The sequence below is a fragment of the Mustela putorius genome, unplaced genomic scaffold (genome assembly GCF_011764305.1).
Source record: "Mustela putorius furo isolate JIRA1106 unplaced genomic scaffold, ASM1176430v1.1 tig00003903_pilon_pilon_pilon, whole genome shotgun sequence".
NCBI classification, from domain to species: domain Eukaryota; kingdom Metazoa; phylum Chordata; class Mammalia; order Carnivora; family Mustelidae; genus Mustela; species Mustela putorius.
The window spans coordinates 3,916,801-3,942,594 of NW_025422051.1; the positions used below are offsets into that span (position 1 = coordinate 3,916,801).

Below are 25,794 nucleotides of genomic sequence, written 5' to 3' on the forward strand. Positions count from 1 at the left end.
ACCCAGGCTCCCCACTATTCTATCTTTCCAGTCTCCATGTGTTCACTGCTAGGATATAGAAATACAATTGGTTTTTGGTTTTTGTTTGTTTTTTAGAGAGGGAGGCAGGGAGAAGAGTAGAGGGAGGGAGAGAGATAATTTCCAACAGGCTCCACGCCCAGCATGGAGCCAGATGCAGGGCTGGATCCCACAACTCTGAGATCATGACCTGAGCTGAACCCAAGAGTTAGACACTTAACCGGCTGCGCCACACAGGCAGCCTGGTTTTTCTATGTTGATCTTGTATCCTGTGACCACACTGAACTCATTTATTAGTTCTAGGAGGGTTTGGTTTGGTTTTTAACTTACATGAGATTTTCTACATAGGCCATCACATCATTTGCAAACAGAGGCACTTTTATTCCTTTCTTTCCAACCAGTGTACCTTCTATTTCCTTTTCTTGACTCACTGCTCTGGCTAGGACTTCTAGTTTGACATTGAAAAACAGTGCCGTGAGCCGACATCCTTGCCTTGTTTCCAGTCTTAAGGAGAAAGCATTCAGTCTTTCACTAATAAGTGTAACATTAAGCTGTCAGGTTTTTGTAGATGTTTATCATCATTAAGTTGAGGGAATTTCTGTCAGTTGCTAGGTTTTTGAGTGTTTTTGTTCTTATCATGAAGAGGTGTTGAATTTTATCAAATGCTTTTTCTGTATCTATTGATATGATCATATTTTTCTTGTTTAGCTTGTTAATATGGTAGGTTACATTGATTAATTTTCTTTTTTCTAAGAGAGAGAGTACATACACGAGTGGGGGAGGGGCAGAGAGAGAGAGAAAGAATCTTAAGCAGGCTCTACACCCAGTGTGGAGTCCAATACAAGACTTGATCTCAAGACCCTGAGATCATGACCTGAGCTGAAATCAGGAGTCAGGTGCATAACTGACTGAGCCACCAAGGCACCCCCCTTTTTCTGAAGTAATTTTCAAATATTTAACCAGTCTTACTTCCCTAAAACAAACCCCAGTTGGTTATGGTGTATAAATTTTTTATATATTGCTGAATTCTATTAGCTATTATTTTCTTAAAGATTTCTGTGCTCTGTGTTCATGAGGGATATTAGTTTACCATTTTCTCTTTTTTCGGTACTGCCTTTTTCTATTTTTCTATTTTCCTTTTTCTATTCTATTTTGTACTGCCTTTTTCTATTTTACCAATCTGACATTGGTATCAGAGTAATCTGACCTCACAAAACAAGCTGGGATGTGTTCCTTACTCTTCTGTTTTCTGGAAGACATCGTGTAGAATTTGTGTTAACTCATCTTGGAAGCTTAATGGAATTCTCCAGTAAAACCATCTGGTCCTGGAGACTTCTTTTTCAAGAGTTTTCAAATTGTGAAGGCAATTTCTTTAATAGTTACAGGGCTGTTAAGATGATCTCTTTCATAGGGCACCTGGGCTCAGTTGATTAAGCATCCAGCTCATGATTTCAACTCACGTCATGGTCTCAGGGTCATGGGTTTGAGCCCCACATTGGGCTCCATACTCAGCGGGGAGTCTGCTTGAGATTCCCTCTCTCTCTCTCTCCCCTCACTCGCATGCTTGCTCTCTCTCTCTCTCTCAAATCAATCTTTTAAAAAAATTATCTGTTTCATATTTGGTGAACTGTGGTAGTTTGTGAAATTGGTCCTGTTTCATCTGAGTTGTCAAATTTATGTTGTTTGTAGTATTACCTTATTATTCTTTTCATATCTGTGACATATCTAGTAACACTCCTTGTTTCATTCCTGATATTGGAAATTTATATCTCCTCTCTTTTTTTCTTTCAGTCTGCTACAGGTTTGTCAATGTTATTGATCTTTTCAAAGAACCAGCTTTTTGTTTCATTGATTTCCTATATTGTTCTTCTTCTCTCCATCTCTTTGATTTCTGCTCCTATCTTTATTCTTTTCTGCTTTCTGTCCAGCTCTGCCCAGACAGCATAATGAAGCAAATAGGTAAACAACAATTTTGGTGTCAGTACTTTGCATTTTCCAGATTTGTTTAAATAGTGATTGTCTAAGTATAGAGACTGACATTTATAGAGATTACATGAAAAGAAATTCCCTCAGAAATAAAGTAATGAGATTCATTGGTTTCTCTGGCCTGTGGTTTCTGATGTTACTTCATGAATATGAATCATTTATGTGAACCAGGTTCTTATTCTAAAATTCTTCAGAAACCCCCTGAAGTTCAGTGTGGTGTTTTGACCTCTATGACCTAAGTAAAATCAACACCTACCTGTTCCTTATTTCTCCAGGCTACGGACAGAGGCCCTTAGGAGGTGTTAAGTGGCTGCTCAGAAGTCAGAAGCCCAGGGTGGGATTCCAAGTTCCACCATAAATAATGAGGAGTTAGTTGTGATTTTTAACCATGGCTAAGTTCTAGTCTGTGTGTAAAGTAAAAATGAACGTGACCCAGATCCAGAGCCAGGTTACTGCTTTCCAGAAATCCAACATATCTTTTTAAAATCAGTATGTGGTGATTGATACTTTAAAATATGATGGCGAGACGCTCAAATTGTTTTCTGGTAATGCACAAACTACATATTTTTCTTAGTCCCTTGAGCAGATATTGTTATTCACACAGGACGTAATGTTGGCAATTTAACAAGGTGACCACAGGACTGTTTCAGCAAAGGAGCCTGGTATGTGTGCAGAGCACATTTGGCAGCATGGTGGCTCTTTGGAGCCGCCAGCTTCAGGTGACACACACATGAGATGGTGGTGAAGGTGGGGTCGGAATGGCACATGCCCAGGCATCCGGGTAGCCCTCACACCCCACAACGCAGCCGTGCAGACACCCCAGGACAAGGAAGGACACTCTGCTCAGTATAATCCTGTTAGACTGAGAATTTACAACTTGCCAGATACTGTGAAGAGTAAAGGTAGGGAGAAGCCCTGAGCTCTTTATGTAATAGCATTTGTAACTGGATATTTGAAGAGTTTGTAAGGACGCCAGCGTGTAATTGTAGGATGGATCCCGGGGCGTCTGGGTGGCTCGGTTGGTTGGGTGTCCGACTCTTGGTTTTGGCTTAGGTCATGATTTCAAGGTCGTGGATGGAGCCCCATGTTGGGCTCAGCGTTAAGTCTGCTTGGGTTTTTCTCTTCCTTTCCCTCCGCCCCTCCTCCCCCCCTCAAATAAATAAATCATTGTTTTTTGTTAAGGGTGGATACTGTGAGGTGAAGAACTGGGGCTCTGGGGTCTAAGAGCCTCAGCCACAATCTTGGTGCCACCATTTTCTACTTTTGTGACCTTGGGCAACTTATTTACCTCTTTGACTCAGTTTCCTCACCCATTTAGATGGGGACAGTAGTGCAAGGATAAAATAAATGTGATAAAGAATTCTCTCATGAATCGTACCATCTGAAAAAGAAATAAAGGTACCATCTGGCACATAGTAAGCATTTAGTATCTTTTAGCTATTAATTATTATATATTATGTATGTTATATATAACTTTATTATGTTATCATTACAAATCATAATATCAGTACTACTCCCATTGCTATTATTATTATCAGTGAATCTTACCTTAATGGAGTCCAGTTTGCTTTTCTGGAATTGGTTACAATTTTTCAGTAGTATAGTAAAATAGAAAATCTGCTATAAGTCACATTCTGAGCAGGTGACTTGTTAAGGTACCCCTTAGGAAGCATAGCTCATTCTCACTTGCAGATTCCCAGGGATTTCGGTAGAGTAAGAAGTTGGGCATTGTCTAGCACAGTGTTTTTCCACCTTGTTTTCATTGTTGTTCCCCTACAAGGAGCCCTTCAAAAATGTTTTTCTCCCGATTACCTCTTCCAGTGAAATCTTAATACCACAGATCTAGAAAAAAAAATAGCACAGATTTGCTGTAGACTTGTTTATGTAGGATCATGCTTTAGAGGGTATAAAGCATTGTAATGTCTAAAACTTTTTGTCTCACAAGAACCAATCTTCACACCCATGGGGACAGTGCCACCCCCAACTGAAAATACATGATTTAGTGCAGTGGTTCTCAATTGAGGGCAGTTTGCCACCCAGGGACCATTTGGCAATGTCTGGAGATAAAATTTTGAGTTGCCTCAACTGGGTAGGGGGCTGCTACTGGTATCTTGGGAGGTAAAGGCCAGGGCCTGAAGTGTCAGTAGTGCCAAGATCATGAAACACTGCTCTTAGTCTGATGGCAAGGTTCAGATGTACCTGAATACAATCCAGAAATTGTTAAAGCAGGTACGAAGGGACCATGTCGTCTCTAAGGCACAAGAGAAAGAGAAGAGCAGAAGTTGAGTTCCTGACCTTCAGGAACCCTTGGACAACACAGTTTACTTGTGTCCCAAGAAAAAAAAAAGCCATCTTTGTCTTCTTAAGTATTGTTGCTGTTTTCAACAATATGGTGCTTTTTGCTCTTTTTGTCGAATATGTGTCAAAATATGTGACAACACTTCAAATACGTGTTTCATAACAACTTTGTTTTCTGTTTTTCCTATGGATGTACCTTGTGCTATGGAACAGGTGAATTCCTGAAAACTTGTATAAATTCATTTTCCACGAGCTACATGTATTCCTCTAGTTTCCTTACGTGATCTTTTGAGAGGCTTCCTTTCCTTCTCAATTGATCCTCATTGGGCCTAGCTCCTAACATCGTTGCTTTAAATTTAAATTTAGCAGCCTCTCTGGGTTTGAGAGAATAGGTAGAGTTTCCGAGAGGGCACAGATCTCTCTTCAGAGTGAGTCCGCCTGTTCCTTGATGGGCGTGGTCCGGGTCCTGTGCCCAGCGCTCCTGGCTCCCTTGTGCTCCCTGTCACACTCATGTTCCCTTCTGCTGCTGCCCAGAGTTGGCGTCGAGGAGCCGTCTGAAGAGGACCAGAACGAACTGCGCCGGCAGTACATCAGGTGACATGAAGAAATCCTCAGAAACAAATTAACTGGGCCTGGCTTTTCTCCTCCTTCTAACCTGACGTGTTTCTCTTGATGACGTTTTGTCTCTTTTTTCCTTCCTGTGTGCGCCCACCCTCTGCCCCTTTCAGCCAAGGGGCAAGAGGTCGGGTCAAGTCTAACCCCTTTTCCACCCTGTCTCTGGGTTGCTTGCTGGCTCGGTGTTCCTGAGGTTCCGTTCTCTGTCCCTGCATACTGGGCAGTGTGTGTCCCCACCAAAGCCGGAGTTGGCAACGGTCTCCCCTCTTACACAACTGAGCTTAGTGGCCAGAGCAGTCCATTCTCAGAGCTGCAGACACATCTTTCACAAAGTCTTGGTTATGATCTACTAAACAAGGCTGTTCACTCATGAAGAGAATTAGGATTTGGTATGTCAGCCATGACTGGGGTAGGGCTTACACTATCTGAATGAAGTACCAGTGCTTTAGAGTAGTTTTTAAAGTATGTAAGTGCATACTCGTACCTTATGGGGAATCTGAAGATACAAAAGCAGTTTTGTTTTGTTTTTTAAAAACCCAGAAGATAAAGACTCTGGTAATGCAGTTATGTACTCAGTGTCCACCCACATTCATGATCCGATTAGGCTTTGGGGAGGGAGCGATGTAGGGCACGCAGAACAAAGACTTTAATGTTTCCTTTGCCCTTTCTGCGTCTATATCAGCGTGTGTTCTTCCCAACCTGATTCTCAGTGCCAGTAGGTAAATCAGGGCACAGTAGGCTTGAGCTCTGTTCCTCCCACTGTGAAAGGACGTCACCCTCTGAGGGCGGTGGAGAGAACAGCCCTGCTCATCACCGGCATGGATGCTGTGAAATCACCGGGCTCTGAATGGGCCGTAACGATGTGTATATAAGTAATGGAAGCTCTTAAGATCCCTGGGTTCATACTTTCTTTCTGCTGTTTAAAACACACACACACACACACACACACACACACATATTCACTTTTTGGAGGCCTGACTTTGGTAGTACTTAAAGTGCAGAGGAAACCCTTTCTTTTGAAAGGACCACCTTCAGGGTGGTCCTTTGGACAAAGCACAAGTTATTACACTTGGGACATGAGAGCATTCAGACTGTGATCTGGAGTTCAAGGTTTTACAGTAGTCTTGCAATGATTTAGGGCCTCAGCCATTCACATTTTTGAAAAATCTCCGGTTAAAGTAGAACACCTTTAAAATTCCTGGGATTTCCTGGCATTTTAGAGGGCAGCTCATCAGAATGTACTTATACTCATACCAGAAAGGAAATTATTCATGTTCTATGTGTTTTCATTCCAGAATGAATGAAAACAAAAATTAGTTTGATTGCTCTATTTTCTCACTTGGCATGACTCTGAATGAAATGTAAGGTGCAGCTACCTTTCAACTGCTTAGGGGCTGGCCGCATGTGGCTGGTGGCTAGCACATCGGACAGTGCAGATCTAGAAAGCTGCAGTAAGTTCTGCTGGACAGCGTGGATCTAGAATCATTCCCGAGTTCCCCCGAACAAAACACTGAACATCACGAGTTTGCCATAAGGTTAGGGTGGCCCAACTTTCGTGATGTTATCAAGTTATTTCACCGTTTCATGCTTTGGTATGTTGAATTCTGACCTGGTCACATGGGCCCAGGATAAATAGATGAGTCCCACCGACACTGCCAGAACTTGAATGAAAATAGTCACAACCTAGTCTTCATAAGCAGTTCTTGGTGAACAGAATTTAATTCTTGTTAACCAAGCTGTTTTTTCCTTTCAATAGACATTAGTTAAAGGCATAGAGGGGGCTAAATTTCATTTGGCAGATTTTATTATATTTGGTTTTATTTTCGTTATTGTAATACAGGGCATCCTTAACCTTTTCTCCTACTCCCAGTCTTCCTATTTTATCTAGGACAGTAACGTCAACTTGTTTTATCTTTGCTGACATGGAAGCCATTTACGAAGGCTAATTACACCTATTTCAAAATTCACAGTATAGAAAGGAGAAATTATTAGTGGCAGACCTGGACTGCCACATTCTCGGCCAAACTGTGCCTCATACCCTTCAGATCAGATAATCTCATTGCTCCTGCCCCACAGTCTGGTCAGAGCTTGTGGTTAGGCCGAGGGCTGCTGTCACCTGGCATTCCGGGAGGCTTTCGGAGAAAGAGCAGGGTAACGGCACTCTGCCCCTCTGAGTCTGCACTGGGGAGCTCATCTGAGTAAACAAGTCTGCTGTGAAGTGGCTCTGTGCTACTGTAGGCCACAGAGCAGGGCCTAATGTTGGATTCCTAGCTGTCGATACCACAAGTGCAGACCGAGCTACCAGACAGAGGACTCTTCTCTGGGGGGTTGTGTGTTGAGAGTGTCTGAAACAGGTGAGGTCTCAAAATCAGGAGCTAGGAATTCCATATGTGACCTCTCAGCTAACACTTTGATACACTAGACACATCAGGTACATTGAGGCTCTGGTGGCACTTTTGGGGGACAGCCCTGAATTGGCGTGGGTCTTGTGTCAGAAAATCTCTGTGAGACTTGTTTTTCAAAAGTCCTCAAATAACATCCAGTTACGAGGACAAGCCTCCAAATCTCAGACTCTCCAGCCTCAAAGCAGCCCCTCGACACATAGCAAAGTCCATTGAACTCACTGCAAAAATTGTACCAAAGCCCAGGCCTGTAGGTAGGAAATCTGGTGTCAGGTACCCTGGAGTTTAAATAGAGCAGAAACTGGTGTCACAGGCACTCAATAAAGATTTCCCAAATACATGAATTCATCTTGTGGTTTTAAACTTCGCCTTCAGCAACATACGGGCTCTCTGTTCCCTTTCCCTCCATAGTTCCCCCTTTCTAGGGACACACACCTCGGGTTAGTGCTTAACAGAGCTGTGCTAAGACAGGGCAGACGTTGGCTTTCAGAACTGGGCCCATCTCTGTTGTCTTCTGTTTTCATTTTCAAGAAATAACCTGGGCATCATAGGTAGGAAAGAGGGAGGGAGAGGAACATAAGTAAGGTGCGCACACGTGGGTTTTTGTAGTCTGCTGTCCGCTCACTGGAGCCAGCACCCCAGTACTGGACTGCCAAGACCCTTGGGTGAAGCCGTTCGGCACCTCCCTTCGAGCTTGAGTCAGACCTGCCAGAAGCCATGTTCTTGGTTTACAGTTCTTTGCAATACTGGAGAGAGCATGGGAAGGCAGAGAATTTTCCTGTCCTCTTTGTTTTCTCCACCCTCCCCCTGTGATCGAGGTCACAGTCCTCCACTTCATGGTGAGGAAGGTACAGGGATGAAGAATTAACAGGTGCACAAGACAACAGCTGGTGTGTTACTAAGCCAAGATGACTACCCTAGTCAAAGCATGGGATCTGTTGTAAGTGGATTTTGCCACTTTGCTTTTTCTTTCTGTCTTCAGTTGTTGATCTTAAGAGTCACTTCTCAGGTCATCTCAGCTGTGAGAGGACGTGGGGGCACCAGGATAAGACATTAATGAAATGTATGCCCAAGTATTTAGGGGACGTGTACTGATGTCTGCAACTTTATTTGAATGCATCTAAAAAGTAAGATGGATGATAGAGAAGTGGAGAGATATGCGATAAAGAAACTCTAGCAGTATGTTCATGGTAGAGTCTCCATGGTGGGGTATATAAGTGTTCACTATAAATTCTTCCGGCACCACCCTGGTTATATGAAAAATGGTGGAACAGAAATTTAGGGAATGGAAAGCAGGTCAGGGCAGACATGAGGAAGCAGCAGAAGGGAAAAGGCATGGGGCAATGAGCCCCATGTTTGGATAACTGGGACCTTCTGTGCAGGAAGACAGAGGGACAGTTGGGTGCCCTACCTCAGTGGCCTCGTGTAGGCTGTAAGCACATAGTACCACTTGCCTCTCCTGCCCCCGGGATCTGACATGGAACATGACCTCTTTCTCCCAACTTTTGCATGACAGCCTTCCTCTTCTAGCTAACTACTCCTTCCACTTCCGGAAGATGGCCGGCCTCTTGGCTACTTCCAGCCAGCCTGGCTGCCGTGGTCCAAGCTAATGCTTTCCCTTTTTCTCCTTGTCTCTCTCCCTGGTGACTTACAGAGTTGGTGTTGACCCCGATCAAGACCCACCACCCAACAACGACAGCTTTCAAGTCTTACAAGGGGTAAGTCACAAGAGGTGCTTCTTCAAGGGAAGACACTGTTCTAAAGAGCTACAATGTAGTGAGCACTTACTATAGGCCGGGTTCTCTTTACATGATTTCCTCACCGTGACCTTGATGGCAGCCTTATGAGGGAGGTCCTCTTGTCCCCATTTTGCAGATTAGAAGCTGAAGTTTGAGAGTCTCAGTGAGTCATCAACAGTCAGAGGATTAGAAAGTGATGAAGCCGGGGTTATACCCTAGGGTCGGCATTTTTAAAACACCATATGGAGGGGGTATGCTAGCCAGGAAGAGCATTCCAGCTAAGTCCCTGACTGCCTGCCTTCTGAGAATGGATAGACAGGGTACACTGGTGACTGGCTCACTGTCCTCAGGTCAGAGTCTGTCTGTAGTGCCCAGGCAGGGGAAGGCGGGGGATGGGGTCTGACTCTCCAGCCCAGGGAATCTGAGGAGGAGAGGAAGGATGTGGGTGATTTCAGGCCCTCCCGCTCCTCCTAGGCCCGGGATCCTCTCCTGCTGAGTTCCCCACAAGCCCAGGAACAGCTGAGCAGGGGCCCTCACCCTGACCGCCAAGGGCAGAAGGTCACTGCCAGGTGGACCATTAGGGCTTAGGCAGGGTGGTGGCAGCAGTGACAGCCTGGGACAGCATGCTGGGGAAGGAAGCTGTCGAGGCTGGGAACAGAGGAGCCCCGTGGCAACATTGAGTGTGACGAGCAGGGACGTGTCCCTGCTGCTACGGAGAATCCTGACAGAGTCCACGTGGCCAAGAGGAACGTCCTGGCCTGCAGTTTGGCCATCTGTTCCAGTTGCTGTTGCTACGTAACCATGCAGAGGAAAGGGAGCGACAGTTTCTTTCACTCACTCACAGATCCTGTAGTTGGCGCTTTGGAAAGGGCATAACAGGGGCAGCTTGTCTTTGCTCCAGCAGGAAGCTGGGGGCCGGACTCGGCCAGAGACTCGTTCGCTCATCTGGCTGGCGCCTGGGCTGGGAGGACCCGAAGAGGAGGACAGCCAACTGCAGTGCCCACATGTGGTGCCTGCACATGGCCTGGGGGCACTGGGCCCCTTCCCCGATGACTCAGGACTCCTGTAGCTGGGCACTGCCTTTTCTGACCTGATCCTAAAGCTCTCAGGACCTTCCGGTCACCTCTGGGACTCACTGGTGGTCGCACTTGAGTTGTTCAAGCCAGCTCAGATGCAACGGGAGGGGAGACAGATCATAACCTCTTCATGGGAAGAGCATCAGCAAAGCGGCAGGCATGAGTGCGGGCTGCCACAGGAGCCTTGCTGTGTCCCTGGGGTTTGCTTCCTCTCACGGCCGTCATTTCCTGGGCTGGCAGGGCTAGGTGGAGAGAGGCTATGCTAAGAGCAAAAATGTGTTACCAAAATGTTACCAATGCCCCCCTCCCCACCGAGTCCAGAACCCTTTTGTGCAGGGTGGCAGAAAGCCTTACCCAACCAGACGCACGCTCCATCTGTGACTGTATCAGGTGTCGCTTTCTCTCCAGTCAGTGGAATCACACTCCATCCTAAACCTAGTCTCTGTATTTCAGATGCCAGAGGACCTAAATGACTCCAGCTCTTGAAGCCCATTAAAAAAGTGTTGCCCATGGTGGTGCCCTGTGGGGCCTGGGAGTGCCACTGTGGCTTTTCCTGATTTCTCTCTCTTTGAGGGTGGTCATGTCTTAGTGGCAGTGCCCATTCAGGGTCTCAAAGCCACATCCTCTGAAAGGGCAGGACATTTTAGGAAGAGTTTTCAGTGAGCTTCATGGGAGATGATCGGATGCCCACTTGAATGGTGCTCCAGAGAAATTCTTCTTGAAAAGTTGCCATTGGACCCTAGCTTGGATTAAGGAGTTTGGAAACCGAGGGTTTGGGAATTGTGTACCTGCAAGCTAATTTAGAGTCTAACAGGGAGATCTTGAAACTCACCCTGAGGAAACCTGGGTGAAGTGTCTTTCTTTCACTGGAAGGAGAAGAAGGGCTCTGGAAGGATACAAATGGCCTCCTCCAAAGCTTCCTCCCCAGGACCACAGCTGGTCTAGATGAATTTTGTAAGAAAACAGGCTAATTCCAGCTGGATAGCCAGGGTTTGGACAAATTTCATCTTATCAGTTCCAGACTCATCAGACACCCCCAGCCCTTTTGCTGTTTGTTTGGTTTTCATTGCTCCTGCCTCTGGATTTAAGCATCTGTGAAAGGAAAAGCATGAAATGGTTTGGTTGCTTTCCTGTAGCCAAACTCACCTTCCATCTCATAAGAACTTCACATGGAGACACTGGGCTTAGAACTAAGTCACAAGCTTGCTGTCACTGTTCCATGGAAATGTTGGAGACAGTGGGTCCTGAGTGTTAAGGGTTGGGGCAGTGCATTTAGTGTGGGCAGTGACTGCTCCCTGCCCCAGGCGGAATGTGTTTCAGAAACCTCCCTAGGTGGGCCTGGGTCTTCAGTGTCCTCGATGGCTCCCTGGGGGGACCTTTGGGCCAGTTGTGAATGTGCCCTTGGTGGTGACTTCTGCTGGACTCCCAATGGCACCCGGTGGCCCGCCCTAGCCAGGAGCTGGTGTCATGGCTTTCCCTTAACCTCCCTCCTTCCAAGCCTCATACAGAGTCATGCCGAGGGCCTTCAGAATCCATTCCACGGGCACTGTGAAAGTCTTTCAAGATTGCTGTCAGACTGGGGGGAAAAATGCTACTTCAAGCTTGGTTTCCCAGGGCATCTTCTTAAATAGGACTCATGTCCTTGTACTTAACAGGCCTTAAATCTCTCAGACCTCCTGACCCGATCTTCTCAGTCCAGTGAGCCACTAACAACTGGGCTGGGAGCACTCAGTGGTCATGAGCTACAATAAAACAGAGAAAAAATGGGCTTCTCATTTTTGGGTAAAATCCTGGGTTCTTGCAGTTCCCCTAAAGTGGATCCAGGTCACATGCTTAGTGATGTCATGAAACTGCAGTCATAAATGGGGAAAGTCCAGATGTTTGTTCCCCATCAGAAAAGAAAGGGCAGTTCTCGTTACCTCATTATCTAAATGATCTCCCTAAAAACAAAGAGGAAAGTGACATTTTGATGGAAATGAATTTCTTAGGACAGCGTGATTTTCCTCACTGGTTCTGGAAGCCCAAGAGTTCTGGCTACAGAACTATAGAATATTAGCTCATGTGGGAGAAGGAAAGGAGCTTTTGGCTAGAACTTCTGGCTTTGTGTGAGGGAAGCATAAGAATATTGTGGGCAGACTTCTGCTTCAGGTCCCTGGCAAGTTTGACTCATTAGAACAAAACAAAACAAAAAACTCAAGTTACTTTGTTTCTCCAGAGGTCTTGGTGACTCTGCAACCAAAACAAAAACAAACCCAGCTGGAGTCAAGCTGCCTGGGCTTGGGGGTGACCTCCCATTCAAGGGGGTGCCAGACAGAGACCTCATTCACTTCCGTTTCCAAGTTAACAGAAGAGCACGCATTGATGAGGCTGCTTTGGAGTAGCTAGGAGCATGAATTCGAATTTATCCTAGCTTTATCATCTCAGCAGGACCAGGCCACAAGCAGGATATAAGTGGCGTGTGGAGGAAAGGGTTGTGGTGCGCTCCCAAGTGCACATGAGCACACAGAAAATCGGCTGTTTATAGTCACATTGACATGTAACTTTCTGGGTCCTTCCCCAGTTTTCCTCTAGGCTGAAATCTGATACCCAGTTACTTAAATCTTTGACTTCAAACAGTTGCGGAAGGGCCTTTTCTCAAATTCCTCCTCTTTGTCCCTACCAATACCACGCTTTTCTTTTTTGTTCTTTTGATCCCTCACCCCATCTCCCCACCCCCACCCCTTGGTCCCAGACTTCCCTTTTGGCCTTTCTTTTTTTTTTCTTAGAAGTGCAGAATTCACATTAATTTAGTCATGCATTTGACAAATACTTCCTGAGCACCTGTTATGTTCCGGACAATCTTTCAGGCCCTTGGGATACATCTGCAGACCATACACATGAACCTCCATTCTTAAGGGTGCAGTGACAGTGTGATGAAGGGGACGGTAAGGGTGGAGAGTGCCAAAGGTGAGGTCCCTAGATCTGTCCTCGCTGCTCCGAGTGTCCCCGTGGACCAGAAGTCTGGGTATCCTCAGAGAGCTTATAAAAATGCAGACCATCAGGCCCCACCGAGACCCACTGACTCTGAACCCGCATTTTAACAGGGTTCCCAGGAGGGCCGTGTGCCCATTCCTACTTTGAAAAACCCTAGACATTGTGGAGCTCTCGATTCCCTGTTTTTTTTTTTTTTAAGACTTTATTTATTTATTTGACAGAGAGAAATCACAAGTAGACTGAGAGGCAGGCAGAGAGAGAGGAGGAAGCAGGCTCCCTGCTGAGCAGAGAGCCCGATGCGGGACTCGATCCCAGGACCCTGAGATCATGACCTGAGCCGAAGGCAGTGGCTTAACCCACTGAGCCACCCAGGCGCCCTCGATTCCCTGTTTTTAAAACCTGTTATTACTCCCTTGTGAGAGTCGTTGGCTCCACCATCCCAGGGACAAGAATAAGAAAGGCCCAAATTGGGTCACATCACTTCCTTGCTTTTTTGCTCTGCATTGGATTTCTAAGGCCACTGCAATAAATTCCCGCAGACTCAGGGGCTTAAGACACTGGTCTTATATTCTGTAGGTTAAAAGTTTGGTGGGCTCTGCTGGTTTCTCTGTTTTCAAGGCCGAAATTAAGGTGTTGGCGGGGTTGGACTCTGGGGGAGAACCCACTGCCAGGGTCATTCCGGTTGCTGGTAGAATTCAGCTTTGTGGTTGTAGGACTAAAGTCCCATTTCCTCGCTAGGACCATTGGCCCTGGGTCAAGATCCCACCCTAGCAGCACCTGCATGTGCTGGTTCATGGCCTCCTCTGTCTTCAAAGTCAGCAACAGCGGGGCAAGTCCTTATCACACTTTGTATCTTTCCTGCCTTTTCTTCCACTGCAACTCTCTGACTCTTTTGCTCTCCTTGTCTACTTTTAAGGGCCTGTGTGATTGCATCGGCCCCCTGGAAAACCTTAAGCCCATCTCCAAAGCCCCTTTGGCTATATAGCATAACATACGGGCTCCTGGGGTTAGGACGTAGACTTCTTTGTGGTGGGGGATGGGGGGAGAAGGGAAGTATTCTGTTCCATCTCTGAAAAAAAACATAAGCTGTTCTCATTACTGTAATGACCTTAACTTGGAAAATTTGTATCTTTTAACAATAAGAATGGAAAGAAAGATAACTCTGTCCAGAAATCATTATTTATTAGTTCTAGGGAAAAAAAATTCAAAAATAGGACCTTTGTCATTCCTCAGTTTTTTAATCTGCCTTCTTTTTCTTCATCGCATTTGTCACCATATGTCTGTGTGTCTTCCCCTCTGGAAAAGGGCTCTTGGAGAAGCAAATGCTAATCTCATTCTTCTTTGTGTTTCTGGCACCCAGCATGGTGCCTGGCACACCTTTAGGTGCTTAATGAATGCAACAAATATATATACACTCATTGTTACATCCTTGAAAAATGGGGATAAGGAGAGTCAGTGATATTTTCTTAAAGGGGTTTCTCTATTAATAATGTCAACAAAAAGTTTAAAAATCCCTTGTGTTACTCATAAGAACAGAGAGTTGAGTGGGGGTGACCAGGAGCTGGGGGTTGGGAGAGTTGGGGACATGTTTAAGGGTACAGTCCTGTGGCTAATAGATAAGTTCTGGAGATCTAATGCACACCGTAGTGAGCATAGTTTGTGCAATTAAGCAGACAATTTTGTTGTGTTTTACTTTGCTAAGCTTTTCTAGTGCAGTACTCTTATAAATTGCAAAGTTGCTGAGAAAGTAGGTCTTAGTTGTTCTCATGGACAAGCGGAAATGAAAATTATGTGAAAGGGCACAGATGGCAGTTCATGCTAACGTGGTAATCCTACTGCAACAGATGAACGTATCAAACCAACACATCTGTACACTGTAAATTGACCCATTGTCGTATGTCAGTTACACGTCAATTTAAACTTGCCCAGAGTCATACAGCAAGACAGTAGCACAGCCAGGAGTAGAGCTAGGATCTGGACCCATGTCGTTTGTTGAGAAAACCTGTGATATTCATATCTATACATGTTGGTGTGTTCTGTTGCCTTTGAAACATTCTCAGAGAAGCCAGCCTTGGACCCAGCCTCGAAAAATGTATAGGGATCAGCCAGGTAGCTGTTGTAGGTGGAAGAAAGTGACCATCTGAAACGATGCTTCAGGTTCTAAAAGCAGCCTGGGCTGGGGCATAAACCCTCCTATAGGAGTGCAGGTTTGGGGGAGCAGGGTCCCCACCTTTTCTGCAGGCAGCACTTGAAATGCAAGGCAAGTTGTTCTAAACACACAGCCTGAGGAGGGGGCTGCCTATTACAGGATCTGCCTGCACCCACACTGATCCCTGCTCAGCCCTAGACCGCTTGGAGCAAGAAGGGGGCCCCCAGATCCCGTCTGCCAACAGCTGTTGCTTGTTTTCTGGGCCAGCTTAAAAAAATTAGTCCCATTCCACAGACACTCCCTGATTTCTCCAAAGCCACCATATGCGGGTTTACCTATGTTCTTCCTGTACCTAGTCCTGCTTCTGGCACCATCTCTTAGAATAATAAGCACCCCTGCTATGAAACTACACTTTTTATTTGCTCAAAATTTACCCCTGGTAGCCTTTGGGCAGAGTCATTTTGTTTCCTGTTTTTCTAAGGCCCCTTAATCTTATTTGTGGAGCGCAGGCATAGCTCTCTGTCGCCCGTGAAGACCTTCTGTTAGTTTGCCTTCCAAAAGAGACATTTCCTTTGCTTTCCTCACAGTAATGGTCCTTCTGGGGGCTTATCGAAGACTCCTGTAGCTTTGTAGGGGTGACGTGGCGGGAATGGAGGCGTTCCAGGTGATGACACCTCGTTGTGGTTTGATGGAGGTTAGGAGGACAGAGCCAGGGTTTGTCGTTTTTATTGCTGTTTTAGGGGAGGGGCGGATGCACCTGACTCGGGGGGACTTGTCTTGTGCCTGATGGCTTATGGTACCCTTCCTGATCACGTATGTCTCCGTGTTAGTCTCTTCTTTAGTTTGATTCTACAGGCATTTAGAACCACGAGCTTAGAGCCTATCACTTTATAAAGAACCATTTAATTTTTTCCCAGTCAGTTGAGCAGCATTCTGAAACCTCCCTTGAGTTGTCATTAGGCCAGCACCTAATTACCTGAAGGAATGACCATGATCTGCAAATGGAATTTCTCTGCCCTCTTTCTTCACATGATTTCTAAAAATGGGAAATATAGTTGGTCTCTGGGAATATGCACTCTCTCTCTCTCTCTTTTTTTAATTCCCTCATCTCCAGAAGGGCTCATTTAACCAAGCCATTTCCATATGTGTCCCTAAACATTCTTCAGGTCCCCTAGGGACTCTTTTTGTAAAAAATAACCTTTGTTATGGGAAACATTAGGAAATTAAATAGTGCCTGCTGATTTCCCTCCCTTGGCTTGTTCTCGTGCTCTCCCTTCTCAGAGATCTCTGACCCAAACTATCTCAGTCACAGGGGGAGCTCACATGCGCTGCAACGTAGAGCTTCTGGGAATTGTGGCTCATTGTGCGTTTGGCTGTTGTCAGCCGCCTTAGAGTTGCCTCTCCCTGTATCGTTCCAGGGGTGACGACAAAGATGGCTGTACCTCCCAAGCGGTCCCTACTTCCGAGCTTGTCATCTAACGACACAGAATGCCAGTAGTGGTCTCCCGTGACTGTAGTTAGTCTACCCTTGAATAGTAATATTTGCACACAGCAGATGGCCCAGGCCTCAAATGAATGTTCAATATTGCATGTCATTTTGCAAACTAAATGACAGGGACGTTTGAGTTGGAAAGGATCGAGAGGAGTAACCACTTGAGGGCAGCTGAAATAACAGAAGTGCATAGTTGCCTGGCTGGCAGAGTTGGTTGATTGCCCGACTCTTGGTTTCAGCTCCAGTCCTGATCTCAGGGTCATGAGCTCAAGCCCCATGTCGGGCTCCATGCTCAGCATGAAGTCTGCTTGAGATTCTCTCCCTCCCCCTCCTTGGGCCCCTCCCACTCATGTGCTCTCTCTTTCTCTCTCTCAAATAAATAAATAACTTTAAAATAATAGAAATAGTTCTGGCCCCATTTCCCTTGCTTGCTGCCCCCAGCATCCTAAGGCTGCCAGGGCAACAAGTCACTGGCCCAGCTGGAAGGCAACGTAGATGCCTCCGTTAAGGACGACCACGAGCCCGGGGCTGATACGTCAGGGAACGGTCAAGCATGACTTTCCCAAGCCAGCTTTGGGGAGACTTGGGAAGTTGGTTTTATAGAGGCTTTCTTCAATATTCCCTATAGATCAGTTTCGGCCCATTAGGATCAACACTATGTTAGCGTAATCAATCTGCTAAAAGGCACTCGGAGAAAATTACAATAAGAATGCCAAAAGAAATTTTGTACCGCACTGAGTTGATCTGCCCACAGACATAACCAGGCCTTTTTACTTCGAGGGTTGATATGTCTGTCTTTTGGATTTATTCATTTTCTTTCAAGGTATTACCTCCTAGTATATCTGAAATTTTGATGATATAGGATGTTTGACTCTGAGCTCAGAATCTCTAAAAGTTATTGGTTAGTAAGGAAGCTTCCCCTCCTCCCAATACACACACCCAATTTCAATCCCTTTTCTGCAACTAAACATCTGTTTTCTTGTTCGTTCTTAGGATGGTCCAGATTCTGCCAGAGGAAACCGGACAAAGCAGGAGAGTGCATGGCTCTTCAGGCTGTGGTATAGCTTTGACCACAAGTATCCTTTTCAGTGGCTTCCCTGTATTTGTGAAACACCAATAATGAAGTTCTCTTGTTGTCCATGAATGAATTCTGATAAGTAAGGAAGACATGTGCTTGGTACAGGTATAGTCAGTCATCTCTTAGGCCAGAGGCAATGATCATTCAATCACAGGTAGTCCTGGCGAGCAGCACTCTGGCCAAGAGGAGTGTTTTATGTCATTAGGGTGGCTAACCCACAGGCTGATAGTCTCATGTGGCTCTTAAGAACGTTATGTCTGAGGGAAATAAGCCTGTGTAAATGAATTAGTTAAATTTACGCAATGAACCATGCTGTGGTCAGGAAGGGTAGTAAAACTTGGGTAGTTAATCCATGTGGGGAAGAGAATTCCTATTGGCCGAATGGAAGACAAGTCTGATCCATGTCTCAGCTGGACTACTTGCAGGCAGACTCTGTTCTAGTAGATTCACCTGTTCTCCAGTGGAAATTAAAATCCAGAAGTTAAACTTCCATAATTTAAGTTGACATAGTGATCAAATGGATAGGCAGTACAAAGTCAGGAAACTTTGAAAGTGTTAAAAATTTTTTTAAAGCCTAAGATCCATATAGAAAAGTACACAAATCTTGGGTGCTCGATGAATTTCACAAAATAAACACTGAACACCAAGAAGGTAAAAAACCGGGGTGCCTGGGTGGCTCAGTGGGTTAAAGCCACTGCCTTCGGCTTGGGTCATGATCCCAGGGTCCTGGGATTGAGCCCTGCATCGGGCTCTCTGCTCAGCAGAGAGCCTGCTTCCTCCTCTCTCTCTGCCTGCCTCTCTGCCTACTTGTGATCACTCTGTCAAATAAATAAATAAAAATCTTTAAAAAAAATAAAGAAGGTAAAAAACCAAAGTCTTCAGTTCCCCACATGCCATAACCCAATTACCAACCCTTCTCTCTAGATGTAATCACACTCCTGACCTCTAGTAACACTTAATACTTTTCTCTGTTTTTTGAACTTTGTATGAATGGGACTACAGAATATATATATTTTAGCGTCTGGTTTATTTGGCTTGACATCTTTTGTGCGACTCTTCCATGTTGTCACGTGTAGCTTGAGTTGATCTGTTTTCATTGCTATATAGAATCTGGCTGTATGAATATACCATCATTTATTTATCATTGATTGTTGATGAACATGTAGATTGTTTCTAATTTGGAGCTAGTTTGAAAAATACTGTTATGAACATTTTTGTATATGTCTTTTGGTGCATCTGTACATACATTTTTGCTGGGAATATATCCAGGAGTGAAATTGCTGGGTCATAGGACATGCATAGGTTCAACGTTAGGAGTTAGTGCCAAACAGTTTTACAAAAACGGTGGTACCACTTTACATACTCTCCTTTCATGTATGACAGTTCTAGTTGCTCTGCATCCTCACTGACCATTGGAGTTGTGAATTGTAGCCATTCTGTTGGGTTTGTGGTGGTGTTGTGTTGTGGTTTTAATTTGCATTTATCTGATGACTAATGAGGTTGAGCATCTTTCCATATATTTATTGGCCATTGGTGTGTTCCTTTATGAAGTACCTGTTCAAGTCTCTTGCCCATTTTTCTATTGGGTTGTCTGCCTTTCTCTTACTGTTTTTAAGTTTTCATTAGGTATTCTGGGTAGGAGTATTTTGCTAATTATATATGATCAAAATATCATCTCTCCTTGTGACATGCCTTTTCACTATTTTTTTAGTTTCAACATAATTTGCTACAGGTTTTTTTTCCAACATAATTTACTACAGGATTTTTTTTTTGCCTTTTCACTTTTAAATAGAATCTTTTGATAAACAAAAGGTCCTAACCCAATTTATTGATCTTTTCTGATCAGTAGTTTTTTTTATAAGCATATATTTTTATCCCCAGGGGTGATCAGTAGTTTTTATGTCTTCTTATAAAGATCTTTGTCTATGCCAAATTCATGAAGCCAGTTCCTGTTTATCTTCTAGAAACTTTATCGTTGATCTTCTGTACATCTATTTTTTTTTTTTTTACTGAATGATGGACATGGGCAATGAAAAAGTGTAGAGATCTTTGAGATGTTCTGGATGAGGCTTTTGTCCTTCAGAGCAGATTAGCTTATATCTGATCAGTGGCTAGGCACTGGGGGCATTAGCAATTTCAGATCACCATAACCCAATCAGAAATAAAGGTGACTTCAAGATGGGAGTCAGTTCCTGTGAGGATTAGTCTGTTTTCTGTTGGTCTTTTTTTCTAGGGTTCTAACATAGAGCCTATGGTGTTGGCATAGCCTTCCTCAGAAGGACAGCACTCCAGTTTTCATCACATTCAGTCTGTCTTTGTGGGTCTGCCAGATGCTCTGCTCAACTTCTCAGATACCTTTTGGGGAACTATGGCTCACCAAGTGCCAGGCTCACCTCTTGGGTTTTGTCCTCCAGATTCTGGCCCTTTTTGCTGCCTTGGCATCTTGTGCAATTAAGCAGACAATTTTGTTGTGTTTTACTTTGCTAAGCTTTTCTAGTTGTTCTCAGTGGAAATGATGGTTCAAATTACTTTATTTGCTATTAACTGAAATAGAACCCCCAGGGATTTTTAAAAGCCATATGTACTTTGTATACATTGTCATTTGGATGCATTATTCCCTGGGCTTGGAAAGGACATGGAGAAAATTGGAGAGAGTTCACAGAAGAGAGGCAAAATGCTAGTGATAAGTTGATTCTTATGGGCATTCAGTCCTCCACATCTATCCATTATTGATAGATTGTTCAGACACAAGATCAATAGGGAAACATTGGACTTGAACTACGTTTTAGACCAAATGGACCTAAAAGATCTATAGAACATTCCATCCGACAGCAGCAGAATACACATTCTTCCCAAGTACACATGGAACAGTCCCAGGAAAGATCATATGTTAGGTGACAAAACACATCTTAGCAAATTTAAGAAGACTGAAATTACATCAAGGATCTTTTCCAACCACAGTGGTATGAAGCTAGGGAAACTGGAAAGTTCACAAATGTGTTGACAATAAACAGCACACTTCTGAACGATCAGTGGACCAATGGAAGAAATCGAAAGGGAATCAAAATATCTTGAGACAAATAAAAATGGAAAAACAGCATACCAAAACTTATGGTGTGCAGTAAAAACAGTTCTAAGAAGGGATATAGTGATAAATGCCTCCTTTAAGAAGAGAAAAAGATCTCAAATGAACAACATAGCTATACCTCAAGGAACAGAAAAAGAACAAACTAAGCCAAAAGTTAGAAGGAGGAGAGAAATAACATACATCAGAGCAGAAATAAAATAGAGTCTAGAAAAACAATAGAAATGATCAATAAAACTGAGAGTTGTTTTATTGAAAAGATAAACAAAATTGACAAACCTTTAGTTAGAGTAAGGAAAAAAAGAGAGGACCGAGATAAATAAAATCAGAAATGGAAAAGGAGACATTACAAATGATACCATGCAAATACAAAGGGTCGTAAGAGACTGCTATGAGAAATTGTACACTAAAAATTGGATAACTTAGAAAAAAATGGATAAATTTGTAGAAACATGCAACTTACCAAGACTAAATGAAGAAGAAATAGAAAATCTGAATAGACCAGTAACAACAAGATATTGAATCATTTATCAAAAAACTCCCAACAAAGAAAATCCCAGGACTGAATGGCCTCACTGATGAATTCCACCCAACATTTAAGGAATTAATACCTTCTCAAACTCTTCCAAAAAATTGAAGAGGCAGGAATGCTCCCAGACTCTTTTTTTTTTTTTTTTTTTTAATTTTTTATTTTTTATAAACATATATTTTTATCCCCAACTCCCAGACTCTTTTTATGAGGCCTGCATTGCCCTAATATCAAAGTCCAAGGACACTACAAGAAAAGAAATTTACAAGCCAGTATCCCTGATGAGCATATACGTAAAAAACCTCAACAAAATATTAACAAACAGAATCCAGTGGCATATTAAAAGGATCATACACCATGATCAAGTGGGATTGATCCCTCAAATGTAACAGTGGTCCAAATCAATAAATGTGATATACACCACATTAACAAAGTAAAAATTATGTGATCATCTCAACAGATACAGAAAAAGCAAAGCAATTTTTTAGGGGGGGTAGGGGCAGAGGGAGAGAAGAGAATCTCCAGTAGATCCCTTGCTGAGTGTGGAGCCTGACGTGGGTCTTGATCTCAGGAGTCATAAAATTATGATCTGAGCTGAAACCAAGAGTCAGAGACACTTAACCTACTGAGCCACCCAGGCGCCCCTAAAGATGACATGACCTTATATATAGAAATCCCTAAAGACTCCACCAAAAAACTCTTTGAAAACTAATAAACTAGGTAAAGTCAGAGGATATAAAGTCAACATACAAAAACCTGTTGCATTTCCATATATTAACAAAGAACTATCCAAAACAGATATTAAGCAAACAGTCCCAGGGCACCTGGGTGGCTCAGTGGCTTAAACATCTGCCTTCAGCTCTGGTCATGATCCCAAGGTCCTGGGATCGAGCTCTGTGTCAGGCTCCCTGCTCTGCGGTAAGTCTGCTTCTTCCCTTCCCTCTGCCTCCTCCCCTACTGCTCATGCTCTGTCTGTCTCTCTCTCTCTCTCTTTAATAAATAAAACCTTAAAAAAGAAAACAATTCCATTATGATACCATCAAAAACAAATACTTAGGAATAAATGTAACCAAGTAGGTGAAGATCTACACACCGAAAACTAAAAAGCACTGATGAAAGAAGTTGAAGACACACAAATAAATGGAAAGATATCTGTGTTCATAGATTGGAAGATTTAATATTGTTGAAATTCCCATATTACCTAAAGCAATCTACAGATTGAGTACATGAGTACATCTCTGCCAAAATTCTAATGATGGGTTTTTTTTTTTTAAAGGTTTTATTTATTTGAGAGAGAGAAAGAGAGCACCCACAATGGGGGCGGGGGGACAGCAGGCCAGAGGGAGAGGGAGAAGCAGGCTCACGGAGCAGGGAGCTCAATGTGGGGCTCCAGCCCAGGGCCCTGGGATCATGACCTGTACTGAAGGCAGACACTTAATGACTGAGCCACCCAGGTGCCCCTAATGGTGTTTTTTTTTTTAAATAAAATAAAAACAAAATCATAAAATTTGTATAGAACCACAAAATACCCTGAATAGCTAAAATTCCATGGAGCAAAAAGAACAGAGCTGGAGGCATCACACTTCCTGATTTCAAATTATATTACAACGGTATAGTAATCAAAATAGTACAGTATTAGCATTAAAACAGATACACAGACCAGTGGAACAGAATACGGAGCCCAAAAATATACCCTCACATATTCAATCAACTAATCTTCAGCTAAGGTGCTGAGAATACGTAATAGGGAAAGGACAGTCTCTTTAATAAACAGCTCCGGGAAAACTGGATATCCATTTGCAAAAAAATGAAATTGGAACCCATCTTACACCACTCACAAAAATCAACTCAAAATGGTTTAAAGACTTAAATGCAAGACCTGAAACCATAGAACTCCTGAAAGAAAACGTAGGGGAATGGTCCTGGCAATGAGTTTTTGGATTTGATACCAGAAATATAGGCAACAAAAGCAAAATAAACAAATGAGCCTACATCAAACTAAAAAATTTCTGCACAGAAAAGGAAACCGTCAGCAACATGGAATGACAACCTGGGGGATGGGAGAAAATATTTGTAAATCATATATTTGATAAGGGATTAATATCCAAATTATACGAGGAACTCCTACAACCCAATAACAAGAGCCCAAAGACCCCAATTAAAAAATAGGCAAAGGATCTGAGTAGACATTTTTTTCCAAAGAAGACATACACTTGGCCACCAAACACATGGAAAGTTGTTCAACATCACTAATCATCAGTGAAATGCAAATTGAAACCATAATGAGATCTCACCTAACATCTGTTAGGATGGCTGTTATCAAAATGTCAAAAGATAACAAGTGTTGGGAGGATGTGGAGAAAAGGAAACCCTTGTATGGTATTGATGGGATGTAAATTGATGCAGCCACTATGGAAAACAGTATGGAGCTTCCTCAAAAAAATTAAAAACAGAACTACCGTATGATCAGGCAGTCCCACCTATGGGTATATATCCAGAGGAGATAACATCACTATCTCAGAGGTATCTGCACTCCCATGTTCATAGCAGCATCATTCTCAGTGATGAAGATATGGAAACAGCTGAAGTATCCATCAGTGCACGAATGGATAAAGATGTGTGTGAGTCCGCATGTATATAGTGGAACATTATTCAGCCTTAAAGATGAAGGAAATTTGGCCATTTGGGACAACGTGGTGGAACCTGGAGGACATTAGGCTATGAAATAAGCCAGGCACAGAAAGAAAAATACTGCATGATCTTACTTATGGGTGGAATCTAGAAAAATCTAACTCATAGTAATAGAGCAAAGAGTGGTGGTTGCCAGGGGCTGGAGAGTGGAGGAAGTGGAGAGATGTTGGTCAAAGGAACAAACTTTCAGTTATAAGATGAAAAGTTCTGGAAACCTAATGTACAGCATGGTGAGTAGTTAATGATCTATACTAGAGATTTTCTAAGGGGGTAGATGTTAAAGTCTTCACACCAGATGCACAGAAAAATGGTAAGTATGTGAAGTGATGGATATGTTAATTAGCTTGATTGTGGTAATTGTTTTGCAATATATACCTGTCTAAACATCTCCTCGCCTTTAATACCTGTAGTTTTGTGTGAGTCATAACTTTAGTGAAGCCAAATGCGGCCGAAATTGATTCTTTGAAGAGCAACAGGAGTGATCTCTAAAGTCTCTGAATGTAAAGCTTAGTGGCTAGGATTTCTGCTTGTTTAGTTTGGAGGAGAGAAACTAGGAACAGAAGCAGGCACAGAGTGTCTGAAGAAGTCGATGAGGAAGGGGCCCATGGTTCATTCTATAGCTCCACAGATGATCAAACAAGAAAACGTGGGCTTTGGCTGCATCAAAAGAGGGTTTCCCTGGATGGGAATGAGCCCCACAAGCCAGTAGGAGCAGGTGTGGTACCTCCTTCACTGAATAATCCTGACAATGGAATAGACCAGCTTGCAACGTAAGATGAGAGACTCAGCACGCACACCAGCTCCCTCCTTATTCCTGGAGCTCCTTGGAATCGCAGAAGAAATATTTTGGACTACTTGCAAGACCAAAGATAGACAGAATTGTAGCAGAGAAAACCATAGCCCAAGACCAAAGTGAGGCTCAGGCCAGTTTGTCTAGGTGATTTATTGAAGAATGTTTTTAGTAACAGCTCCAACAGGCATTTCCTGTGTCCACAGATCAACCGGTAGCTGTTAATTTTCTCTTCAAGCCATAGCTCTCTAAAGAAAGTAGAAATACTGCTTGGGAAGGGCTTGGTAGAGAAACAGATCTTGAGGCCACCAAAGATTTTTCTCCCTAGAGTAACCTCCCCTGCCACCCAACTTTGACATGGTCAGATTCCCCACCTGCTTGGGAAACTGAGGAAAGACATGGGGGACATGTCAAAGTAATGAATTCCTATATATCTACATGTATGTCTTAAATATATATGTGTGTGTGTGTGTGTGTAAACTCTCCACCCAACATGGGGCTCTAACTCTTTACCCTGAGATCAGGGGATATTTGTTCTACCAACTGAGCCAGACAGGCGTCCCCCCCAATATTTATTTTTTTAATTTTTCTGATAAAAGCCTTAGAGTTGAAAGGCTTTTCCAGTCACAATGTAAGAACAAGCTATTAGAAAAAGAAGCGAGCAAACAAGAAGAAACTCTTGGAAATTAATAAGGTTTCTGAAATGAACCCCAAAATGTAATGGATAGTTTAATTACATGGTGGAGACCAAACTGTCGATCTGGGAGATGAAGCTGAGGGGAAAAAAATATATATATGTGAGAATTCGAGCACAAAGTCAGAGATGTACGAGAGAAGAGTTTCAAGATCAAGAGGTCAGAGCCACATGGTCCA

At 43.6% G+C, this 25,794-nt stretch overlaps 1 protein-coding gene across 3 annotated transcripts in view; it reads left to right on the plus strand.

The window, feature by feature from the left end:
• The window catches only part of SLC9A7 (solute carrier family 9 member A7), a 138,669-nt gene that overhangs the window by 99,716 nt on the left and 13,159 nt on the right, over positions 1–25,794 (plus strand). For 2 of the 3 annotated variants that reach the window (XM_045068422.1, XM_045068421.1), the window contains exons 13-15: positions 4,837–4,896; positions 8,974–9,037; positions 17,742–17,824. In XM_045068422.1, the coding sequence (XP_044924357.1) occupies positions 4,837–4,896; positions 8,974–9,037; positions 17,742–17,824 (207 nt within the window). The remainder of the gene's footprint in view (positions 1–4,836; positions 4,897–8,973; positions 9,038–17,741; positions 17,825–25,794) is intronic. The other variant, XM_004754971.3, reaches the window with a different exon arrangement.